Source organism: Rosa chinensis, chromosome 6 (genome assembly GCF_002994745.2).
Source record: "Rosa chinensis cultivar Old Blush chromosome 6, RchiOBHm-V2, whole genome shotgun sequence".
NCBI classification, from domain to species: domain Eukaryota; kingdom Viridiplantae; phylum Streptophyta; class Magnoliopsida; order Rosales; family Rosaceae; genus Rosa; species Rosa chinensis.
Window position 1 is genome coordinate 43,454,873 of NC_037093.1, and position 23,354 is coordinate 43,478,226.

The window sequence follows — 23,354 nt, forward strand, 5'->3', positions numbered from 1 at the left end:
GAGGTGGGGCTACTTCACCTACAAGAAATTCAAGTGATTTGTGCAAGTTAGAAACCAAAATTGAACTAACTGCATAAACATAAACCCATTTTGAAAAGACCTTACCCGATTCCTTAGTCCTAGCTGTTTTAGGCCTCCTTGGCTGCTTCCTATACAGAGGTGGTGCAATTGGCCTATTAATCTTCTCCCACTCAGTCACTCCAGTTATTGGATGCATGACAGGCTCATATGCCTTCATGTACATGTCCTTGCTGTAGTATGGATCCACAAAATCATCAGGTGTCATGCCTTTTGAATGGATTGCAGCTATTCCATGCCCGCAAGGCAGGCCAGATACATCCCATCTTTGACAAGTGCAACTTCTAAGATCCAATGCAACTGACTGTTGTGCAACTACTCCACTTTTACACCCCACCCCACTTCCTTGAACCTCATACCTCTAAAGACTTGAAGGAACAGGTCTATATTCATGGCTGGACTCTGCATTCTTTTTCAGCTGCTTCTCCACTCTTGGTCCAACTTTGCACTTCCAATTAGGGCCAGAATTCCTGCTGTTTGCTAATCTGACCATGGTTGCTAATCTAATTTCTTCCAAGCATGCAAGTATAGGTTTCTTCCTTGCTGGCAACACACTATTGTTAAAGCTTTCACTGTGGTTATTTAAAAGAAAATCACACTTGAATTTATGGTCAAAGTGTGACTTTGACCAATGTTTGGCTGGCCTATCCAAGCACCATTGCCATCCAGTAAGTGAGCTTTTCTTCAAATCTTCCATTGCCTCGTTAAATGTATTCATGGTACAGCTTCTGACCACTGCCTATAATTTCTGTTTCAACTCCAAACCTACAACCAATAGTATTCACATAAAAAACCTATGTTCGAACAAATGTTCATGCAACTAAACATAAGAAGAAGAGAATACAAATCAACAATGTACCTATGTGTCCATCATTCTTGAAGTTGTTATGCAGATGCCTTACACAATGCCTATGTGCAGCATCCGGAAACAACTCTTTAATGGCCTGCTCAAGGCCTTTTTGCTTGTCACTCATAAAGGTATAATGCCTTGAGTGATGGATGTCAAGATCTGCCTTCAAGAACTCCAAGAACCATGTCCAACTCTCCCTAGTTTTTGCCTCAACAATTGCCCATGCTATTGGACATATTCCATTATTTCCATCTATTCCAACTGCAGAGAGGAGCTGACCTTTGTGCACAGTCTTTAAGTGGCAGCCATCCAACCCAATGTATGGTCTGCATCTCTCTCTCCAACCCTTTTTCAAAGCAGCAATACAAATGTAAATCCTCTTGAATCTGACTATCTCCCCATCAAGTTCAGTTTGTATCCAAACTGAAGTTCCAGGATTCGTCTTCTTGAGCTCACGTGCATATGATTGCAACAAATTGTACTGGTCCTCATAGCTGCCTTGAGCTAGCTTCTTGGCTCTCATCTTGGCTCAATAACACATTTGATATCCAACTGACATGCCAAAGTCTTTGTTAATTGCATTCTGCATGCCTTCCCTTGTCCAATTTGGATCACTCATAAAAAACTCTTGATATTTTTCTGCAATGAAGGGAGCATGCATATGGTAGACCTTCCCAACAAGTGAACTACAAGTGTGTTCAAGCCGCAAACTTTTGATGAATAAGGTGGGGTTGTCTAGATCAGTGTTTGATGCATAAATCCTCCATCGACAGTTAGGAGATGTCCTGCAGACAGCACACACTTAAGCAAAACACATGATAAAGTTAGAAACACATAATCCTAACACAAGTTAACCAAAATGGATAAACAAGACAACTAATAGCAGAAGCTCACCTTGTGCCTTGTGTTTGGTTTAAATCTAAGCTTCTTCTTTGTTATAACAGAATGCTTCCTAATAGCATTCTTGAACACCTTAGAGTTGGCAAACTCCTTCCCCAACTCAAATGTAGGGTTCTTCATATCATCCTTTGCATTAAACTGCCTCCACTGGCTGAACCTTTTCCTACACTTGACAGGAAACCTGGCTCTGTCTTGACCATCCTCATCTGATGAATACTGATCTCCATCTTCTCCCTCTGAACCAAATCCATCATCCTCTGATATGTTTCCCTCATACCCCATCTCATCCCACTCATTGACCCGGTTACCATCCACATTCTGTTCAAACTGGATGTCATCATCCTCGTCATGGAGATCATTATCAGAGTCAACAATTCCCTCAAAGTTTGAGTCCTCTGAATCTGTTGAACTTTCAGAGGAACCGTGTACTTCATCTGGGTGCTCAGAACCCTCAACTTGTTCTTCTACTTGTCTTGAAGATTCCCCTCCAAATCTAGTGGCATACCTCTTCTGGACTTGCTTCCTTGGTCTTCCCTTCTTTTTCTTTGCTGCTGGGATGTCTTCTTCCACTCTCTGTTTTCCTTTGCCTTTGTCAACTGCTCTTTTCTTCCCTCTTTGCGTTTCAGTTTGGGTCACACCAGAAGCACTTGGAAGCCCACCATCATCATTACCATGTACTAGCCCATTATCATTCTCTGTAGGTAATGGCCCATTACCAACTTCTGGCCCATCATCATCATCCACCTCTACAACTGCCACAACTTCAGGAATAAACTCATCAATCAAATCTTCATCCTCATCCTCATCCTCTTTCTCTGAAGTCACATTGGGCCCTTCTTCAATGTCATCAATCCACCAACCCATGAAACGTGTGTGGTCAATATCGTCATCAAACTTATTCAGCCCATCCTCCCTAAACACTCTCCTCTCACCTAAGCAAACAATGTACATGTCAATGGTCCTTGTTCTTGGGGAGACAAAGGTGCACATGTCGATTGCATCTTTGTCATCACTAATTGGCAGAAATCCACTCCCTTCCTCACTACCAGGAATCCTAAACCACATCTGTAATGGAGGGTTTTGATACCCTAGATCATAAGCCCAATAGAATAGCCCTGTCAAAGACACTTTATCAGGGTCTACTCCATCAACATACACTACCTCTCCCCCTCTGTAAACCCTATTTAAACCTCTCTCACTGTGAAACCTTCCTCCATGGTGTATCTTCACAGTGAACACATCAGTACCTGCAAATGAAATTTCAAAACATCATGATCTAAACCATTGAGTGCAAATCAAATTCCACAATTTTAAACCCTAAATCCACCAACTCATTACATCACATTTTCTTGTACAAGTTTATTACTAAGATTTATTCCATAAATAGCACACATCAATTAAGGACAAACAATGAACTCAGATTTATGATCTTCACCAACCCAGCATCAACAACCCGACCCTCTTCATTTAAGTCCAAAACCTCTAAAGTTGTTGTTTAGCTGCTCTCAAATTAAATTCACAACTAACCAAACCACAAACCCTATGCCTAAAGCATTTAACCTTAGCAACCACTTCAAGCCCGACATCAAACAGACAAGAAAATAAACAATTGCAGATGGAGACAAAAATGCCCTAAACCCTAAACCAAACTGTAGACAAAACCATCGATAGGGTTAAACAAAGCCATTCTACCCGAATCGAGTAAAAGGTGGAAACTTTACACTGGGGACCATTTGATTTTACCTGCATAAACTGGTGGCTCCCCTTTGACTCGAAAATACCTCCAGTTCTCCCTCTCCATCTTACCGAATTAGGAGAATCAAATCTCCTTTTCTCTGTTGTTTCAGTGTATAGGGAATCAAATCTCTGTTGTGTTCAGTCAAATAGTGAAAGGTTGAAAGAGGGAAGACTACAGATTCGTTATGTGAGAGAGAGAGAGAGAGAGTCTGAAAGTGAAAGTGAAAGTGAAACTGATTCAAAATTGGGGATTACGGCTAGGGTTAGAGCGAATGGATGAAGGGACCATAATACCCTTGCAAATTTGCCACGTGGATGACACCGTAACGGCCAACAGTGTTTTAGGTACTAATATTGGGTCGGGGTCCAAACTTCAGCTACCAAAGTGATATATTTTTTTTGTCAGGTACTAAAGTTACTAATGGGCTAAAGGTCGGATACTGTTTGCATTTTTTTTTTCCCTATAATTTAACTAAAATTATTAATTTATCAAATATTTATTTATCAAGATTTTACTGGACGTAAAGTTTTGACTCGGGCCACATTCGATTAAAAAAAAAATAAAAATAATGAAGGTGAACTGTGAAGGAAACAAAAATCAGGATTATTCCCGTTTTCTGAAAATGGCAGCCCCAAAATAAAAACGAGTTTCAATCACCATCACATCAACAACAAGTGACCTGCTTTGGATTGCGAGATATGAGATGACATAAGAGAACCACCAACCAACACCAAAACCGAAAAATACCAAAGCAAATCCCACTGTGTGTGTTATAGAAGCATGAGCGTCCCCGGAAAGCTGAAATCCTCGAGCTCCGAATTGGACCTGGATCGGCCCAACCTCGAGGACTACCTTCCTTCCGGAGCCTCCATCCAACAAGAACCCGACGGCAACCTTCGCCTGTAAAACCCCTCAACCCTCTTTTCTTCTTCTTCTTCTTCTCCGAGATTTTTAATTGTCCTCAACTCATTTCACTCTGTTGAAATCTCAGGCGTGATTTGCTTGATATCTCTCCCGCCCTCGCCGAGGCCGCCGGCGCCATTATCGATGTGAGTTGCTTGCTCGGTTTCTCATTTTTGTTCGAGCTCTGATTCTTTGGTAGGGATTAGGGAGACAAAGTTAATAATCGATTGTTTTGACTAGAAGCTTGCTAGCTAAGTGTTCTGTAATCTCACCAATTTCATTGGAGATTCAAGTTTTGATTGAATTTTAGTGATTGATTGTGAATGTTGGATGAACAGGACTCGTTCACGCGGTGCTTTAAGTCGAATCCTCCGGAGCCGTGGAATTGGAATATCTATTTGTTCCCTTTGTGGTGTTTCGGAGTGGTGATTCGATACTTTGTTCTATTTCCGGCAAGGTTAGAGCCTCTATCTTCTGCATACGTATTCAAACTTCCATGCATTTATGCCATCAAGCAACGAAATTTGCTGTTATGAGGTTACTGGTATAACAGGACATTGTCTCGCTGATTATTAGTTGATGGTGCTTGCCATTGTCATTGTTGTTGTTGTCTGTTTAGCTATTGAGGGGCTTAACTTATTGTGCAGGGTACTGGTCTTGACTATTGGATGGATAATTTTCCTTTCGGCATTCATTCCTGTGCACTTCCTACTCAAAGGCCATGAAAAATTGAGAAAAAATTTAGAGGTGCAGATTGTTTTATTACATTTCTATACTTATCATGTATTGCATTTTTTCCTATTGTCTGAAAACAAGGTTGGATTTTTGTGACTGCCTTTTATAGGAATCAGGTTAAATGAAGTAGTATTGCATAATGTTTCACAGACTGCTACAATATAGTTTGGGTTACACACATGTATTATCTTTATATGCACTCTAAAAAATAGTTGAACTGTATTTTGCCATTGTTCTCAACATGAGGTATTTGCCTTTTTCTCTAGTCTTTGTCTAGCAAGTGTTACATGTGCATAATCCTAAGGGTGGTACTTCTAGTCTATTATAGCATAGGGCATAATACACTTATATTCTTGATGCTCCTTCATCTGGTCTTGCTTTCTACATTGAACATCCTGTACTTATTATGCCCTGTTGTTTCTTTTTCCTTCAGAGATGTTTGGTGGAGTTAATGTGTAGCTTCTTTGTTGCATCTTGGACCGGGGTTGTGAAGTACCATGGACCAAAGCCTAGTATGCGGCCAAAGCAGGTAGTTTTAACTTTAATGTTCCTTTTTTTAAATAACCATATTCATTTGCTCCTGTCCTTATATTTTCTTTCCTGGTTTGAGCAGGTTTTTGTGGCCAATCATACTTCTATGATTGATTTCATCATCCTGGAACAAATGACGGCATTTGCTGTAATTATGCAAAAGCATCCTGGATGGGTTGGTAAGCGTTATTGCTAATATTGTTATTTATTGGAATTCCATTTTTGAAAGTGTTTCTGCCAAAACCTCCAAGGAAACTTGAGTCACTTTCATGCACAGAGTTCTATACTTGTCTGTATCATTGAAACGTCAGGTTAGATTTGCCTGATTTATGTAGTGTAATTACTACAATTATCCATCTTACATGTAAGTTCCTCAGGCCTTTGATGGAAGTGAAGTTTTCTGGCTTTGTGTGATTTTATTTTATTTTCATGGTTTAGAAAATGAATTTAGTAGTGTTACCATATTTTTTCTTGTACATCAATGAATCTTTTGTAAAAGTGGCCAAGTGAAGAGCCAGGTTTTGGCCTTTTGGATCTATTCTATTTTTGTTTACTACAAATAATAACAGTCAGGAATGGGAAAAATCTAAGTTCGCATTTTGCATATAATAAACGGAGTCCTTATGATTTTTATTTTCTTGGAGAAAGATGAAATCAAACTGATTATTATCTCTGTTTATGCCTCACATGAAGGATTGTTGCAAAAAACTATTTTGGAGAGTGTGGGATGTATCTGGTTCAATCGTTCAGAATCAAAGGATCGGGAAATTGTTGCGAAGAAGTAAGTATAAATAGAAAGAGCATGCTGGATTTCTGTATTAAGTTGTTGCCCATGTTGTTGGTATATGAACTTGTACAGTTATATCTCTTTTTCAGATTAAGGGATCATGTGGTGGGGCCTGACAATAACCCTCTCCTTATATTTCCCGAAGGAACTTGTGTAAACAATCACTACACTGTTATGTTTAAGAAGGTCTGTATCTGAGTTTTTGTTTTGCTCAGGTTTTAGTGTGCTAATATTCGTGTTTTACTGTAGGACATATATGTACTGAATTTGTTTCTATTAAGAAGTTCTTGGTCTTTGTCGTTTGATCTAACTTTTTCTTTTATTTGTTTATATGTTTAGGGTGCATTTGAGCTTGGCTGCTCAGTTTGCCCTGTCGCAATTAAGTACAATAAAATTTTCGTTGATGCATTCTGGAACAGCAGAAAGTAAGCTTGAATTCTGACAGACTAATATAATATGCACTCAGACTTATTTTTTTACTTGGAGAATGGGTTTGTTCCTTGACATATCTTTCTTATTATGACCAAGAAAGTTGTCTACTCATATCTACTCTGAAACTAGTATAATGGAAAGCATGAAGTGTTTCAATGCCAGTAAACACAGTCATTATAGTCCAATCGTTGTGAGCTGGCCATTGATGGTGCTCTTTGATATTTTTTTGCTTTAGATCCATGATTTGGAAGCCTTTAGCAATGCTTGGGCTGTTGTTATGCTGTCCATGGTACCATAAGGGTTTATATAATATGGTTTTGTTGCAGGCAGTCCTTCACAATGCATCTGCTACAGCTTATGACATCATGGGCTGTTGTTTGTGATGTGTGGTATTTGGAGCCTGAAAATATGAAGCCTGGGGAGACTGCCATTGAATTTGCAGAGAGGTAACTAGTCTTTCCTGGGCTTGTATTAAGAACAAAGTGCCTTGCCCCAGGTCGGCCTGATCTTGTTTTGTCTCCACCATTTTGGATACTTCATTGCAGGGTCAGGGACATAATTTCTGTTCGAGCAGGACTTAAGAAGGTCCCATGGGATGGGTATCTGAAATACTCTCGCCCTAGCCCAAAGCATAGAGAGAGGAAGTAAGTAGAGGAATGAAAAGAAAATTCTTAGACCAACTATTTTCATTTGCAGTCTTTACTTGCATCTTATATACAGATGCCGCATATAATCATGGAGCTTATTAATAATCTTCTGTTTGCAGGCAACAGAGCTTTGCCGAGTCTATGCTCCGACGCCTCGAGGAGAAGTGATATTGTTTCTTTGTTTTTAATCCTAGTTCATTTTAAACTTGCATGTACTACACTCCATACTCTTCATTTGAGTAACTGGTTTTGGAGTCTAAAGATATAGCTGTCATTGAGAAAACACGTAAATGTTGATATAATTATCACCCCTTGCCCAGTTATTTTCATGAATATGCAAAGCTTATAAAGTTCGGTAGTGTCGGTTTGCTCAGAATTTTGTAGGAAGTTCTCCTTACGTGTCATTTTTAATTTTTCTGGAAATGTCTTGGTTTGTTTCGGTTGAGCATTTGAATAGATTTGAGCTCCTAATGAAACCACCAATTTAGGTTTTCTTTGTATAAGCACAGCCATCTTCCATTAGAATGAGAGCTTGACTTACTAATGGGGACTTGACTTTGAGGCCCCTTCTGTTTGGCACTTGATAGAAGCAATTCCAGAAAATTGACTTTTCTTGCTGATCATTTAAAACCAAGGAATAAAAGCTCCTTTTCATATTTGAGCTGTAGTCATATGACACAGACTGCAGTGATTGACTTCTCCATTTCATACCATAATCACAAATCGCGGTCTTTACTTATCTATCATTTTATTCAATTTTTATTTTCTTGCTAACCAACTTTGTCATTTATTTAATTGGTCGTGGTTAGGCATGCCTTGTTTGCTTTCGTTTTGGACTCTATAATAATGGGCACGAGTTTTTGCAGATGTATGAGGAATCGTCAAACAATAACTTAGTTGTAAAGTGATGGTTAATACAACGTTGATCAATTATTTGAAGTATATGATCTTATTATGAGAGAATTATTATCTTTTAGATTTAGAAAAAGAAGATTATCAAACATATTGAAAGTTATCTAATCATTTAGATGTCATCATATCAAAATAACAAGTTGGCGTCTATTTTTAAGAGTTTAGTGATTAAACAATATTGTGAAAGTGCATATGCATTTTGGGTTCATATCAGATTGCAATTTTGGTTCATTCGAAGGAAGAGCCACCAAGAAAGACCACAATAATGGCGGAGATCGGCCTTTACCATCAGGTGATGACTAGGGTAGACCGAGAGAGCAATAGAGTGTATTTGTGAATTCTCGCTATTTCAACATCAATAATAATGGTGTTTGTCTGAAATAAACAAAATCCGTTACCCAATTTTCAAAATAAACGAAATCACAGAACGGATCATTCAACATACAGCTTTTTTGTTCTAACATCCGTGTTGAAAACGTCAAGGAACTATATGGTATCATCCAAATTCCAGAGCCGTGCTAACATGGTTCCACACAGTCCATACTAGAGAACACAAGGACCAGATACAGTTGTCCATTTCTGTGAACGTAATGAACACCTCCAAACATAGGCGCCAAAATAAACAAACGAACATTATCCCACACACTACATAGCGACATAGGCCACGAGAGGAACAGAGCACAACCCCGAAGTCTTCCCACCCTTCACTGCAGTCAAGGTCGTCCTCCTCTCCCAGTTCTGACCCGCACCTTCCGCCACTCAAAAACTCCACTCCTTTGTACTTTTCCACCTCCTTCTTCTTATTCCTTCCACAATCCATGGTACCTTTCTGCTCCCACTGATTTCCCATTAATATTAAACCCCCACCCAACTCAATCCTTAAACCCAAAACCCAAAATGAGTTTCTCTAACCTCACCCTGCTCCTCACCCTCGCCCTCCTCATCTCAACCCTCACCGCCCCCTCCTCCGCCGCCACCTTCAACTGCACTACCCCCTCCGCCAATTCCACCTGCCAATCCCTCATCGACTTCGCCCCCATAAACGCCACTACTCTCAACGCCGTCAAGACCCTCTTCAACATCACCCACCTCCGCACCTTACTCGGAGCCAACAACCTCCCCCTCTCGACCCGACCCAACGAACCCGTCACCGCCAACCAGAAGCTCCGAATCCCCTTCTCCTGCCGCTGCTCCAACGGCTCCGGCGTCTCCTACCACCGCCCCCAGTACATCGTCAAGGCCGGCGACGGCCTCGACTACATAGCCACCAGCTTGTTCTCGCGCCTGGTCACGTACCAGGAGATCGCCCGGGTCAATGGCATACCCGACCCGAATAAGATCGAGGTCGGGCAGAAGCTGTGGATCCCACTGCCTTGTAGCTGCGACAAAGTGGACGGCGAGGAAGTAGTGCATTACGGACACGTGGTGGACCCTGGGAGCACGGTGCAGGGGATCGCCGAGGAGTATGGGACCACCCAAGAGACGCTCCTTCGGATCAATGGGATGCCTGACCCCAATGAACTCGAGGCTGGTCAGGTCCTTGATGTTCCTCTCAAAGGTAAAAACCTTTTTCACTTTTCACCTCTCATTTTCTACTTTTGCAACCACTTTATGTATTAGTAATGTACTATGATTAAAATTTAAAATGGAGTTACATCACTATCGTAGTGACTTAAACTTTAGGGGCTTCTTTGGCAGGTTATTGAATTAGGGCTTCAGATATTAGTAAGCAAACCTTTGTTTTCTACCCTAATGCCATTAGAAAATCTCGACAGGGTTGCATATTGCATCAATTAGATGACTTTAATTAAAGAGGCTGCAAATTAATTAATAACAGCAGATAATGTTTTTATTTTTATTATTATTATTTTATTTTATTTTATTTTATCCGGGTGTCACCTCGGTTACGTTCTCACTTGCTGGTCACAAACTGGTGAGAGTTGGCCACAAATTGATGGCAGTTGACACTCGAACGCTAGACACGGGGTTATATGCTAAGCCACTCAACGCAACCTTACCACACTCAGTGGTTGCAGATATTGTTGTTATAGTAGTGATTTTGATATAGAATTGAGTAAGATAATTAGGACTAATTAGGAAGAGTTGGTTTAAGTGGATGCGGGTCCTAATAGATTGAGTTGTCCTTCTCTGGAAAATTCCCATTGCCATCCTGTAATGGCAGTACTGACTATGACTATTTTGTTAGGAGGGATAGAAAATTGTAGACACAGTCCTAGAATTGTTTGGTAGGTGAAACTGTGGAAGGATAATCAGGAGGTATAGTCAGAGATATCCTGTAGAAAGTTAGCTAAACCTTATTATTGATTTGTGGGGACTCCAATAGCTACACTTACAGACATCTAAATCAAACAGGGTGTTTATTGCTGGTGAAATGTACTGTCACAAATAATTTGTGTGAACTTTATTGCTGGCTTCAAATTGATCAGGTTTTGTTTGATACAAGATAGTACTGCATTTGACTGTTTAGCAGTTAGATCAGGTTGTGAATCACCCCTTTGCAGTATCATTAGTTTCACTTATAAAATGACTGATGTTTCAAATGTGGATTTGGCAGCTTGTGCATCGTCAGTACGAGATGACTCGATAGATTCCCCGTTACTTGTTCCTAATAACACCTATGTCTTCACTGCTTTCAATTGTGTGAAGTGCCAATGTAGTTCTGCGAACAACTGGAAGTGAGTGCATCTCTAACTACTTGTTTTTTTTATTTTTACCCCATTGGAGAATTCTCATCTAGTTTCAAGAAACTGTAATTTTTGTTTTGTGGCCAGATTACAATGCGAGCCATCAAATCTTAATTCGAAATGCCCTTCGATGCAATGCCAAGATTCAAATCAATTATACATTGGCAACACCACATCTTCCTCCTCCTGCAATCAAACAACTTGTGCCTATAGGGGGTACGATAACCAAACCATTTTTACAGATCTGGTAGCTCAGTCCACCTGTTCAAGTAAGTGCCCCTTAACCAGTTTCTTTACAACGAGAATTGCCATTGCATAATGCATATTTACGTTCTGAGCTGTTAACCAAATTCTTGGGCCATTCTCTGCATAAATGCTTTAGACAAATTCACGAGTTTGGCCCCAGCAAAAAGGAGAATTTCATCAGTTTGGACAGTAGTTCTGAACATAATTGCATATGGTCCTGGGCCACTCTCTTAGCCATGGCATTGTCACCATAAAACATTTCAATAAATTCTTCTCAGGGCCCGCCGGGCAGATATCTTTTCACTAGCCATCATATTGGTTACTTTGCATTTAGACTAATTTGAATTCATCATTACCTTTCGATCAATGTTGATATTAATTCACCAACACTAGATGACTACATGAAGCTGATCCGTCCTATATATCTCCACACTTGCATTACCCTAATTTTGTCGATAATTACTTGTTCACCTAAACCTTGATTTAGTTGGACAGCCGTAATAACTGTGTGTTCATCAATTCAAACTGATATCTGTGCCTTTCATTGGCCTACAGCTCCTAGCATCGCTTCAAAGATGGGATTACACAGCTGGAGTTGGAACTTCCTTTTCGTCTCAATTCACTTGGCTCTTCTTTGTCTTCATCTTCTATGATGAAATATCTGTGTAAGTTTGTACGAGATTGTCCAGTTTTTGCTTGTGTTAGGAGGATGATGAAGCAGACTCATATGGTGCAATTCTTCTGTACATCCTTAATGTACGAGTATATATCAAATTTGTGACCAAGCATGCTTGATCATGCCTTCTGGAGAGTAGATTTCCTCTTGTTAGGAATCAAATACAACCTTGTTTCAACCATGCTTTGGACTCATCTTGTAGCAATGCCATTTTTAAATGTTATCATACATTCTGTTCTGTATGGATCACACTGTTCTTGTAGGCAAAAATTAGGTCTAAATTTAAACTATGGAACTAGTTTATGCAACTGTATACAAACTAGGGGCATCTCTAACTCTAGTGTCAAAAGTCATTTTGGCTTCTCCAATCCAAGTCCAGCATCTCCATCCCAATAAAAAGGTAGTCAAAATGACTCTAAGTCGAAAGCTTAGTCATTTTGACTAAGTTTTGTAGAACGAAAGCCAAAATGGAGAAGGGAGAGGAGGTGGGTCCCATGATCAATTGAGATTATGCTATGACTTTTGATTAAAGAGGATTAGAGATGCAAAATCTGAATGAATGATAATGACATTAAGGAGTGTTAAATTCATGAAATGGATATGACTTTTAACTAAAGGGTTGGAGATGTCCTTAATGTATTAGAAAAAATTGATCGAAGTAAAAAAAATGAAATTAGCTCCTCACGCGGTGCTCGGTTTGGAACTTCACTTGAATACGTATAAAAATGAAATTACCTTAATTTGCTAAACAAACCCCTTTCTATAAAAAGTACGAAAATTGTGTGACAATTCATTGTGAAGATGTGACCCGATTGAGACCTCTGGGGTCAAATTTCGGACCCAAGTAAAATCCGAAATGCAAAACTGTAAATTTGCAACCGCAAGTCCTCGCGTCTCTGTTTGCAGTAGAATACAAAACACCCTGAGTAAACTGCAATTATAAGTAACCCAAAAACTTCGGCTCTTCTCTCTCACGTTCGAACTACCACCAGCGGTCGCCAACTTTTTTGCAGTCGGAGAATTAGAGGTTGGGAATTCTCAATTTCCAACCCTCTTTCCTCTTCTTCGCTTCATCTATCTCTCTCACTCACTCACCACAACCCTAACACTCTCTCAGCCTCTCTCTCTCTCTGTGTGTCACTCCCTCCCTCTGCAAAAAAGGTGAAAACTTTATCTTATCCTTTCGTTCTTGTCGAATAAGTTTTCGTGGGAATCAAAAAGAGGCTCTGCGCTCTCATTTCTGGTTGCCACTTTCTCGTTTTGCGTTGTTCGTAAGCCATTGCTATAGAGGTTTTGCAGTTATGCTCTGTTTTCGAATGTATTACCGTTCTGTTTCCGAGAGGAGTTTATAGACATTTATTGTGTATAGTATTCAGTGTTTGGTATTGGAAATGATCATTTTGATGTGTAAAGTTCCTTCATTTTCTTCTTTTTTGTGGTAACAATGTTTGAATGTGTGGAATTGGGTATGATGTTATGAATTTTGATTGTTGAATTCTTAATATTGGGAAATTCTGACATGTTATTTTGAATCTGCTATGTGATTTTGAAGAAATTTCAAGAATTGATGAAAATGACGGCTACCCAATTTGGAGGTGGTGCACCTTCTACCGGGTTGAGGAATAGAACCAGTGACTTCAATTCAGTAACTAAGAAAGATTGGGTGTATTCATTGCGGCAAACGGAAGCTAAGTTTGTGGCACTAAGTAATAGAAAGGATTTGAGCAATGTCAGTGCTGTGGGGGGCAGCAATCTGTCATCTAAGCATAGATCACAGTACTCGCGGCTAGTTGCTCATCGCAGAAGGACCCGTTTTCCGGTGGTGGCTAATCAATTGAGTTCGGAGTTTGGTGTCGGTTGCTCTGAGGTTGAGGAAAAGGTGATTCTTAAGGAAATGCATGCTCCCCTAACTGCTGATCGTGATGAACCGTAAGACCTTAACTTTTTTTATGTGTAAATTTTTGCTTGATTCTCTTTCCTGAAAATGCTGCTTTTATCATTTTGCTTCTATTTTATTTTTCTTCTTTGATGCTTTCAATTTATTAGTTTGCTTCACTTTTTCTAATATATTGTTACTATGCACAATTTGGATATAAGATTGGCATACATTTTCGACTGAATTACTCTTTCCCATACAAAGAAATTCTTATTCTTCTTTCAAATTCACTAGATGCATCTGTAAAATCTCTGAATTTTTTTTTTGTAGGGAATGGTAAATATGAGCTTGATATATTTTGAAAATTTATAGATTTTGAAATTTTTTCTCTAATTTATTGGAAGCCTCTCCCTCACTTTATCTGCCAGTTGCTCTTTTCCACTTCCCCTCCGTTCTGATATTATCTGGGCATGGAAGCTAGTTTTATATGAAGTTGATCTGGAAACCATTACTAGCAAAAGCTTTTGGGGGTCGGTCTACTTCAGATAGTTTCTGAAATCCTCAAGTAGTGTTAGGTGATACAGGATTTGGACTTTGCTGCCTTCTTATGACATCCTTGATTTGCTTGTTTTATGTGTATGATTCTTTTGTACGTCTCTTGTTTCCCCCTCCATGAATCACAGTGTGTTGAGTGACATTCCTGTCCCTGAAGCATATTCTCCAAATGTGAAACGCGAGCTGCTGATGCTTTCCGTACCTGCAATTGTGGGTCAGGCAATTGATCCCATAGCAATGCTGATGGAGACTGCTTATATTGGTAGACTGGGTATGCTTCACTCCTTGAATCAAGTTTGAATCTAAACTTATATTAATTCGGAGCTCTCACTTCTTTTGTTTTTCATTTTGCGTATAATTTTCTTCTTCTTCTTATTCCCATAGGCTCTGTGGAGTTGGCCTCAGCTGGTGTATCAATGAACATCTTTAATTATATATCAAAACTATTTAATATCCCTCTCCTCAGTGTTGCTACATCTTTTGTGGCTGAAGACATTGCAAAGTCTGCAAGTAAAGCTTCTACTATAGGTGAAGTTGAATTTTTGGTTAACTCTTTGGCCATCTTTGTCATACATAAATTTGGTTGAGTGTTAGTAACTGATTTAGGCTTACTGTGTACAGAAAATGCTTATGAAGAAATTACTAATGGAAAATCTGTACCTGCTGAGAGAAAGCAATTATCTTCGGTGTCAACAGCCTTACTTTTAGCACTTGGCATCGGCATGTTTGAGGCGCTAGCCTTGTCTTTGGGATCTGGGTTGTTTCTGAATATGATGGGGATATCATCAGTAGGTTCTCTGATCTAAACTTACATCTATCATGATTAATTATCTGCCATTTCTTAGCCCTTTTTAGTGTTTACATAAAATCTTTTTTGTGAATCTATGATATCATATCTAAGGTCTAGTTTATGCACAGTTTGAATAACAATCTGATAATATAATATGGGGAAGATTTTGTTACTTTTTTATTGGCTGAGGGGGAGTTCAAAAGTGGTCTGGTTTTTATTATTATTAGTTTTTTTTTAATATACTTCTGAGCACATGAGTGTTTAATTCTAAGTAAGTGTTTTCCTTTTCTAATATCACAGAACTCTCCTATGCACATTCCGGCAAAAAGGTTTCTCATAATAAGAGCATTTGGTGCTCCTGCAGTTGTAGCATCTTTGGCTCTTCAAGGAGTTTTCCGTGGTTTTAAGGATACAACAACTCCAGTACTATGTTTAGGTAAGTGTTTATTATGTATGTGTGTGTGTGTGGGCGTGTGCATCTAACTGACAAAATCCTCTGTAGATAGCATTATGCATAGATTCCTTGCCATAATAGTCAGACATTCATTTGACCGCGGTTAAATACTTTAACGTGTTGCTTTGGGATTCAACATTTCCAAGTTTGTATACTTCTATCGTACTGGCTTGTCATAACTCTCTTTTGTTCTGATTGGACGAACAATAACTTGATTATATTGATGCCATCGTGCTACTGATGAAATGTATAAACATTATTCTATTATCAGTCTATCACTAGCATCTTGAGTAGTCTCACATTCTTCTTTTGGGAAGGGGTAGTGAGTAACACTGTTCAATGCTATATATATATGTAATAAGTAACCAAATGGCTGTTACCATCTTTGATTTAGTAGTAAAAAAGTGTACAGTTATGGGAAGTCAGCTTTCTATCATATCTGCAAACCCACTATTCATGTTCTGTTGACAAACTCTTTATAGTTCCGTCTCCATGTTGTTAATTTCTTTTTGCTCTTCCGTCTTTCCTGTTAATTGATGTTTGTTTGTTCCATGTGCAGGTATTGGTAATCTTTTAGCTGCGTTCTTGTTACCAACACTAATATATTATTTTCGTTTGGGTGTAACTGGTGCAGCAATGTCTACTGTTATATCTCAGTATGTGATTCTTGATAGTTTTCTCATATTATACCCTTTTATTTTGGCTTTACTTGGCAAGTGAACAGTCTTGAATTTTTGATTTCAGATACACCGTCACATTTTTAATGATCTGGTTTTTAAATAAGAAAGCAGTACTATTGCCTCCAAAGATGGGATCATTGCAATTTGGTGGATACATAAAGTCTGGTAAGTACTGTCACTCATGCTGATAAACCCTCCCCATGAAGTTTAGACATAAACTCTGCTGTATTATCTTGGCCATGACTCATATAGGTAGGTAAGAGAGCTGTTTTAGGGTTTAGGTTTGGGGCCATGGGTATATAAATTATGGAATTTGGTCTTCCTGGGGGCGAGGTAGGGGTTTTCGTATGGCATACAGGAAGTTGTTTTGGTTTTAGAAGGCTTGGTTTTGTTGAGTTCACCACAACCATCTGCAACTGTGAAAATGATCATAGCAGTCATTTTACTTTACCACCATACAATTTAGATGAGAAGAACTTTTGAACAAAATGCTTGAAGTAAAGAAGGAAATATAATTCAATAGAAGACTATGACTTGATTCATGCAGAACAACCGAAATTGTATTCAAAGGTAATCCATGAACTTATTTGTGCAAAGCAAAACTAAAAAATTTGAAATCTGTCTTTTCATTTATCCAGTATCAAAACTCATATAGGAAAATACCACCTTTTCCAGTGCTGTTTCAATTATATCATTGGATAAATAGCAATACAAAATTATTATAGTAGTTGAATTTGATTGTGGATTGAGTAATCCGATTGTTATATTTTGATGTTTCACTTCTCATTGTATTGTGGTTGAAGTACATGTAAAACTGTTTCTTTTCTTCGTAAATAATCTTCTCGGTTACGTTCCTTTTTCAAAATTCTTTACCTAATTGCCTTAATTTGGAACGCTGGGATGATATAGGTGGTTTTCTTCTGGGAAGAACTCTTGCTGTTCTCACGACCATGACATTAGGAACATCAATGGCTGCTCGTCAAGGTCCAGTAGCTATGGCTGCTCATCAGATATGTATACAAGTATGGTTGGCTGTATCCCTTCTAACTGATGCACTTGCTACATCTGGTCAGGTATTAGCTTCGTATTCATCATCATAATTCGTTCCCATTTGATGTAGTTCCATCATTGTTTTCCTCTTTTCACTTGATCCGAGTTTCACAGATTTTTGTTGATCTAAATTGGGTAACGATTTAAAGTGCATTCCTGCCTACATTTACACATTTGGTTTCAGAGGAATAATTTAGGAGTCAAAGAGCTTATGGATTTAAGTATATTAAACAATCTAAACACCTCTAGGTTTTTTTTAGTAAGGTTTTAAGTTGAGGAACTCAGAAGCTTTGTACTAGACTTTCCAATATACTTTATGGGTCTTTCGTGAAAAATATGTGCCTTTGGTGCATATCACATCAAACTTATAAAGCTAAATTTCTATCTGTAGGCCCTGATTGCGAGTTATTCATCAAAAGGCGAATACAAAATTGTTAAAGAGATTACTGACTTCATGCTGAAGGTAAACTTTAATTGTATGGTTTATAACCTATTTAGTAGATGGATGCTCCCAGGTTTTACTGATCTTATTTTATCGTTTATTCATGTTGCTTATTATGGATGTTTTTCCAGATAGGATTGTTTATAGGTGTTTCATTGGCTGTAATTCTGGGAACATCTTTTGGTTCTATAGCGACCTTGTTCACCAAGGATGCTGCAGTATTGGAGATCCTTAGATCTGGGGTATTGGTATGTATGAAAATTTATGCTTAGTGATTTTACAGAAACTGCAGTTAGTCTTTTATAACAATGCTGATGTTGTCAAATTTGCCACAGTTTGTCAGTGCTAGTCAACCTTTGACTTCTTTAGCTTATGTTTTCGATGGTCTCCATTATGGTGTTTCAGATTTTGCATATGCAGCTCGTGCCATGGTAAGCTGCTTGAAAGAAATCCAGAACTATTTGGCGCTGCAAATGATAGTTGTATACGTTTCTTTTTATTATCTTTTGACCATTTTTTGTTTTACAATAGATGGTCGTGGGTGCAATATCTTCTGTATTTCTGCTATATGCTCCTTCTGTTATCGGTCTTTCTGGGGTTTGGTTGGGTTTGACTCTCTTCATGGGCTTGCGTGCTGTGGCTGGATTTGTCAGGTGACTTTCTAATACTATTAAATTTTGGCTGTTATACTCTTTTAGATACCCGTCCAACCTTTTAACTAGGTTTGTCGTTTATGGCTCTGATGGAAATAAATTACCTGTTGCTAATTGTATGTCTACTACAGTATCAGCCTTTTGCCTGGGATAACCAGTATGCGCATTATCTATCTACTAATCGAAAATATTTGAATAAATTGATGACTCATATGATTTATCCATTTATCATTGCAATTATTGCTTTTGTATTTTTTTTACCCTCTTTTACATATCTTCTTTCCTTTCAGATTGCTTTCAAAATCAGGTCCATGGTGGTTCCTGCATAGGGACACTGAGACATCTCAGGTCAGTGCATTCATAAATTTTGTGTGTTTTAGGTGAGTCTCTAATGATTGCAAATGTATGCATGTCTTCAAGAATGGATTTCATGTTGGTCTATTGACTTTTTTTCTTCTCAAATTATGCATGATGTGTCAATGAAGCTGTTGTCTCAGTTACCTTCTTTTTTCATGGAATTCTTCTTGCAAGCCTAAATTTTAGAGAAGGGGCTTTCATATGGACATGTTTTGCAGATTTTAGAATGTCTGATCCTTTTTTTTCTTCTTTTTTTCGGTTAGCTTGTAACCATCGGATATTAGCAAAATCTGGATTTGGTTGAATGGCATCCTAGGCTGAGTACCTTTCATAAACTGGCGAGAGGTTGGAGCTGTATTGCAGCTTTGGATTCCCTAGTCATATCAACCGATTAAACAATTTTTGATTCATTGGCAACATCTGGCAATATTCTTTTATTGTATATATAAAAAATAAGATCTTTGTTAATTGTTTTAACTTTTATGTAATCGTATCATTCGGTTCAGTAGAGTTTTCCCTATTCTTGCAACAAATTAGAGCATCTGGCAGGTGGTTCTATCTGTGTACACTGTATAAGATTGAGCCTAGGGTTTCCATTGGTGCAAACAGAAAGTAATTCTTGTCCTCTTGAGGAAACTAATACTGATTCTGGGTGCGGCTAGTCAGATCTCTTAATTTAATACGAGTTTTCCATTTGAAGCTACGTTTTTAACTTACTTCTATTTACGGTCAAAATTTTCATCCCAGCCACTCACACACTTTTCTTCTTTTCTTCGTATATATCAAAATCTGATTTACTTTCAAACTCTTGAAACTAAATTTTTTTAGTAATTCAATCGCCTCTTAACTTAAAAAAGATGAGTCAACAATGTGAGTCACTTTAGCTTAGGGTATTTATGCTGAACCCATTTGATGATACATTCGTATCAAATTACACTTCAACATTTGCATTTGTACGAGTACGAAATCTGGATGGCCCACCGAAGAGTCCCTTGCCTCATGCAAAAGGGGCAAAATGGTACATAGCAGCACACAGGCCATATGGTAAAGTACACAACAATAACTTAGAGAAGGATCACAATTTGACGGTCCTTGGGCTCCCTTCATCTGTATTATCTTACCTGTTATTCTCCTTCCTAATGTAACGTTGATTGTTATCCATCTAGTTTCATATACAATGGAATCTTCAACAATGGTCATCATTCTCATATGCACAACATACATATTTTTTAACTACGCCTTGACAGAAAATTGACAGAAAATTGCTATTGGAATCCATATACTGCATTGATTATTTTTAGATATAAAAAAAAAAATCAACAATTTATATCACATTATCACAATCATGGGCATGCATCGGATATTTTATCTGGGTTTTGAATTAATTTAGTTGTACGCACAGTGTGACAAACTCATTTTTTGAGATTGAGGGTGGGACTCGTGCTTACCGTTTACCTCCAAGGAATTCATATCACCTAATTTCTTATTTGATTAAAACAAAATTTGGGTTTTGAACCGATTTAAAGTTTATGGTTGAAATTTCTTTATGAGATCCAACACCCAGCTGAAAGGTCCATTTGCTGTTGAGCCGATGGTTGGTCAGTTAATATAAATGAGTCACTGAGCTTGTCATGACTCATATATCCCATTCACTCTCTCAGCTTCACAAAATCCAGAATGCCAGAAAGAATGAGTCCTTCAACAATAATGACCATCCTCCTGGTTCTCCTCACATGCCTTTGGTCACTCATCTCTGCCTCCTCAAAATCAAAACACAGAAAACTACCACCCGGCCCTCGGTCACTGCCAATAACGGGAAACCTCCATATGCTAGGCAACCTCCCCCATCGAAGCCTCCAACAATTGGCCAAAAAATATGGACACATCATGTCCATTCGTCTAGGCAATGTTTCTACCATAGTAGTCTCCTCCCCACAAGCCGCAGAGCTATTCCTCAAAACTCATGACACTAATTTCGCCAGCCGGCCCAAAATCCAAGCCTCAGAGTACCTGTCCTACGGCACAAAGGGCATGGCCTTTTCCCAATACGGTCCCTATTGGCGCCATATGAGGAAGCTCTGCACGCTTCATCTCTTCTGTCCAGCAAAAATGGAGGCTTTCAGGCCGCTGCGAAAGGAGGAACTGGGAGTCCTGGTAAGAAAGCTGAAGAGAGCTGCAGAGGAAGGTGGAGTTGTGGATGTTAGTGAGAAGATTGGTGTGATGAATGAGGACATAACGTATAGGATGGTGTTGGGCTGTAAAAGGGATGATAGGTTTGATTTGAAAGCCATTGTTAAGGAAACGTTTTTCTTGACTGGGGCTTTCAATATATCTGATTTTGTTCCTTCCCTTGCTGCACTTGATATTCAGGTATGCTAATCCCAAGTTCCTAACTCTTTTCCCATAGGCAGTTCTCTTTGATGGTTAATTAATATCTGAACCGATGCAATGGTAGACAAGTCATCCGGCCAAATCTTCTTAATTCTACATTATTGTTTTCATGTAAGGAGCTGGTTTACCATTACATATACCATACACTAAACGATTTGAAATTTTAAACCGGAACCCGGTTGTATAGCAGTACAGGTGAGGGCACTTCTTCAGTTCTTTGTCTCTACGAACTAGTTGATTAACAAAGTAGACTTCAACATAACGAACCTAGTTTTGGGAGAGTAACCAGAAGCTAGGCAGTAGTAATCAGTTCGGAGTAAGCATTGAGTGATTGAAGATGTGTGGATAAATTAAAATTACACTTCTCGAATCACAGTAGATCAAAAAAGCACCATGGTATTAGACTATTAATTCGGATTTGTTTGAAAGTTACTATTAATTAGGATTTGTTTGAAAGTTAAAAATATATTAAAGATGCTTTAGTAACTTGATCTGTGGTCGATTAATTTCCCCAATTTGCTCAAATTGAGATGTTGGAAGAATCACACATGCAGACCTAAACCTAAAATGACTCCCCAGTATTGCACGTTTTCGTTATCAGAGGTAGAGCAGTAGTATATGAGTAAATTAATTAGATCAAGAGCAAGAGCGATCAGCCTTTTTTGCTCAAGTGCAACGAATCTTATAATTTGTTCTGTAGCAGTAGCTATCTTGTCCCTCAATTAATTAATAAACTGATGCGGGAATGGAAATTTTGTTCACACACATGTTCAATTACTCGGTGCACATCCTTCCAGCTAAAGTTTAGCAGGGAAGCCTTTTTCTGGTGATCTGGATCTTAGAGTAGATAACATAATAGAATAACATGCATATGCATAGTACTCTGGAATCTTAATGATGCAATAATTCCTTTCTCCCAGGGATTGACCAAACGCTTAAAGAAAGTTAGCAAGACGATCGATCAACTCCTGGAGAAGATAATAGACGAGCATGAACAAGTTGCCAACACTAGGACTGGGAAACAAGGCCATAAGGATTTTGTAGACGTGTTGCTTTCGTTAACGAACCAACAGTTGAACCCGAATGATGAGCAAGTATACTTTCTTGATCGAACAAATGTGAAAGCCATCTTACTAGACATGATCACGGCGGCTTTTGATACTTCGGCCGCATCGATTGTTTGGAGCCTTGCCGAGCTCTTGAGGCATCCAAGGATCATGAAGAATCTCCAAGAAGAGCTCCAAAGTGTGGTTGGTATGGACCGAATGGTGGAAGAATCTGATTTGCCCAAGCTGGATTACTTGAGTATGGTGGTGAAGGAGAGCTTCAGACTACACCCAGTTGCACCGTTACTAATCCCACATGAATCCATCGAGGACATTACAATCGATGGATATGACATTCCCAAGAAGTCGCGGATCATAGTAAACATCTGGAGCATTGGAAGAGATCCTAATGTTTGGTCCGAAAATGTTGAAGAATTTTATCCTGAAAGGTTCATGAACAGCAATATAGACCTCCGGGGACATGACTTTCAACTCATCCCATTTGGGTCTGGGCGCAGAGGGTGTCCAGGTATGCAATTAGGACTAACCACAGTTCGACTAGTTTTGGCACAGCTGGTGCACTGCTTTAACTGGGAGCTCCCAAATGGCTTGGTACCTCAAGACTTGGACATGTCTGAGGATTTCGGCTTATCACTGTCAAAAGCCAAACGCTTGCTTGCTAAGCCAACGTACCGTCTTATGTAGGTTACTTTTTCAATGTAATCTTTTGATTATGGAATCTTATGTAGTGTGTTGGATCTCAACAAACATTCATCCATAGTTTGTTGGATCTCAACAAGCATTTATCCATCTGTCATTCTGCAGCTTCAAGAAATGTGCGGAATGCAATTGGTAAAATGATTTCATCAGTAATATTGTTTGCATCATGAATCAATACTAGGTAATGTGCCCGCGCTTTG

At 38.8% G+C, this 23,354-nt stretch overlaps 3 protein-coding genes across 7 annotated transcripts; all 3 read left to right on the forward strand.

Annotated features, from left to right (window-relative positions):
- Window positions 1–4,217: 4,217 nt before the first annotated feature.
- LOC112168753 (glycerol-3-phosphate acyltransferase 9) lies at window positions 4,218–7,992 on the forward strand. Of its 2 annotated transcripts, XM_024305659.2 has the most exons (12): window positions 4,224–4,468; window positions 4,558–4,615; window positions 4,808–4,926; window positions 5,117–5,216; window positions 5,638–5,733; window positions 5,818–5,914; window positions 6,429–6,516; window positions 6,612–6,708; window positions 6,862–6,947; window positions 7,281–7,400; window positions 7,500–7,598; window positions 7,721–7,992. In XM_024305659.2, exons 1-12 carry the CDS (start codon window positions 4,347–4,349, stop codon window positions 7,767–7,769), a joined length of 1,131 nt encoding a protein of 376 aa, XP_024161427.1. In that variant the 5' UTR covers window positions 4,224–4,346; the 3' UTR covers window positions 7,770–7,992. The 2 variants fall into 2 exon arrangements, with proteins under 2 accessions (XP_040364641.1, XP_024161427.1); XM_040508707.1 differs by lacking the exons at window positions 6,612–6,708; window positions 6,862–6,947 and having other exon boundaries at window positions 4,218–4,468.
- A 1,028-nt stretch (window positions 7,993–9,020) lies between these two features.
- On the forward strand, window positions 9,021–12,382 carry LOC112172236 (lysM domain-containing GPI-anchored protein 2). The gene is made up of 4 exons (XM_040508709.1): window positions 9,021–10,071; window positions 11,089–11,209; window positions 11,306–11,487; window positions 12,020–12,382. Exons 1-4 carry the CDS (start codon window positions 9,411–9,413, stop codon window positions 12,115–12,117), a joined length of 1,062 nt encoding a protein of 353 aa, XP_040364643.1. The 5' UTR covers window positions 9,021–9,410; the 3' UTR covers window positions 12,118–12,382.
- Window positions 12,383–13,073: 691 nt separating this feature from the next.
- On the forward strand, window positions 13,074–23,329 carry LOC112172234 (protein DETOXIFICATION 45, chloroplastic). Of its 4 annotated transcripts, none has more exons than XM_040508695.1 (15): window positions 13,074–13,299; window positions 13,690–14,069; window positions 14,700–14,842; window positions 14,956–15,099; window positions 15,193–15,359; window positions 15,662–15,797; window positions 16,375–16,471; window positions 16,560–16,660; window positions 17,405–17,568; window positions 17,937–18,008; window positions 18,119–18,235; window positions 18,323–18,418; window positions 18,519–18,640; window positions 18,931–18,988; window positions 22,309–23,329. In XM_040508695.1, exons 2-15 carry the CDS (start codon window positions 13,708–13,710, stop codon window positions 23,137–23,139), a joined length of 2,610 nt encoding a protein of 869 aa, XP_040364629.1. In that variant the 5' UTR covers window positions 13,074–13,299; window positions 13,690–13,707; the 3' UTR covers window positions 23,140–23,329. The 4 variants fall into 4 exon arrangements, with proteins under 4 accessions (XP_040364629.1, XP_024165266.1, XP_024165267.1 ...); XM_024309498.2 differs by having other exon boundaries at window positions 13,075–13,301; window positions 13,693–14,069; XM_024309499.2 differs by lacking the exon at window positions 22,309–23,329 and adding an exon at window positions 19,261–19,637 and having other exon boundaries at window positions 13,078–13,301; window positions 13,693–14,069.
- Window positions 23,330–23,354: the final 25 nt, after the last annotated feature.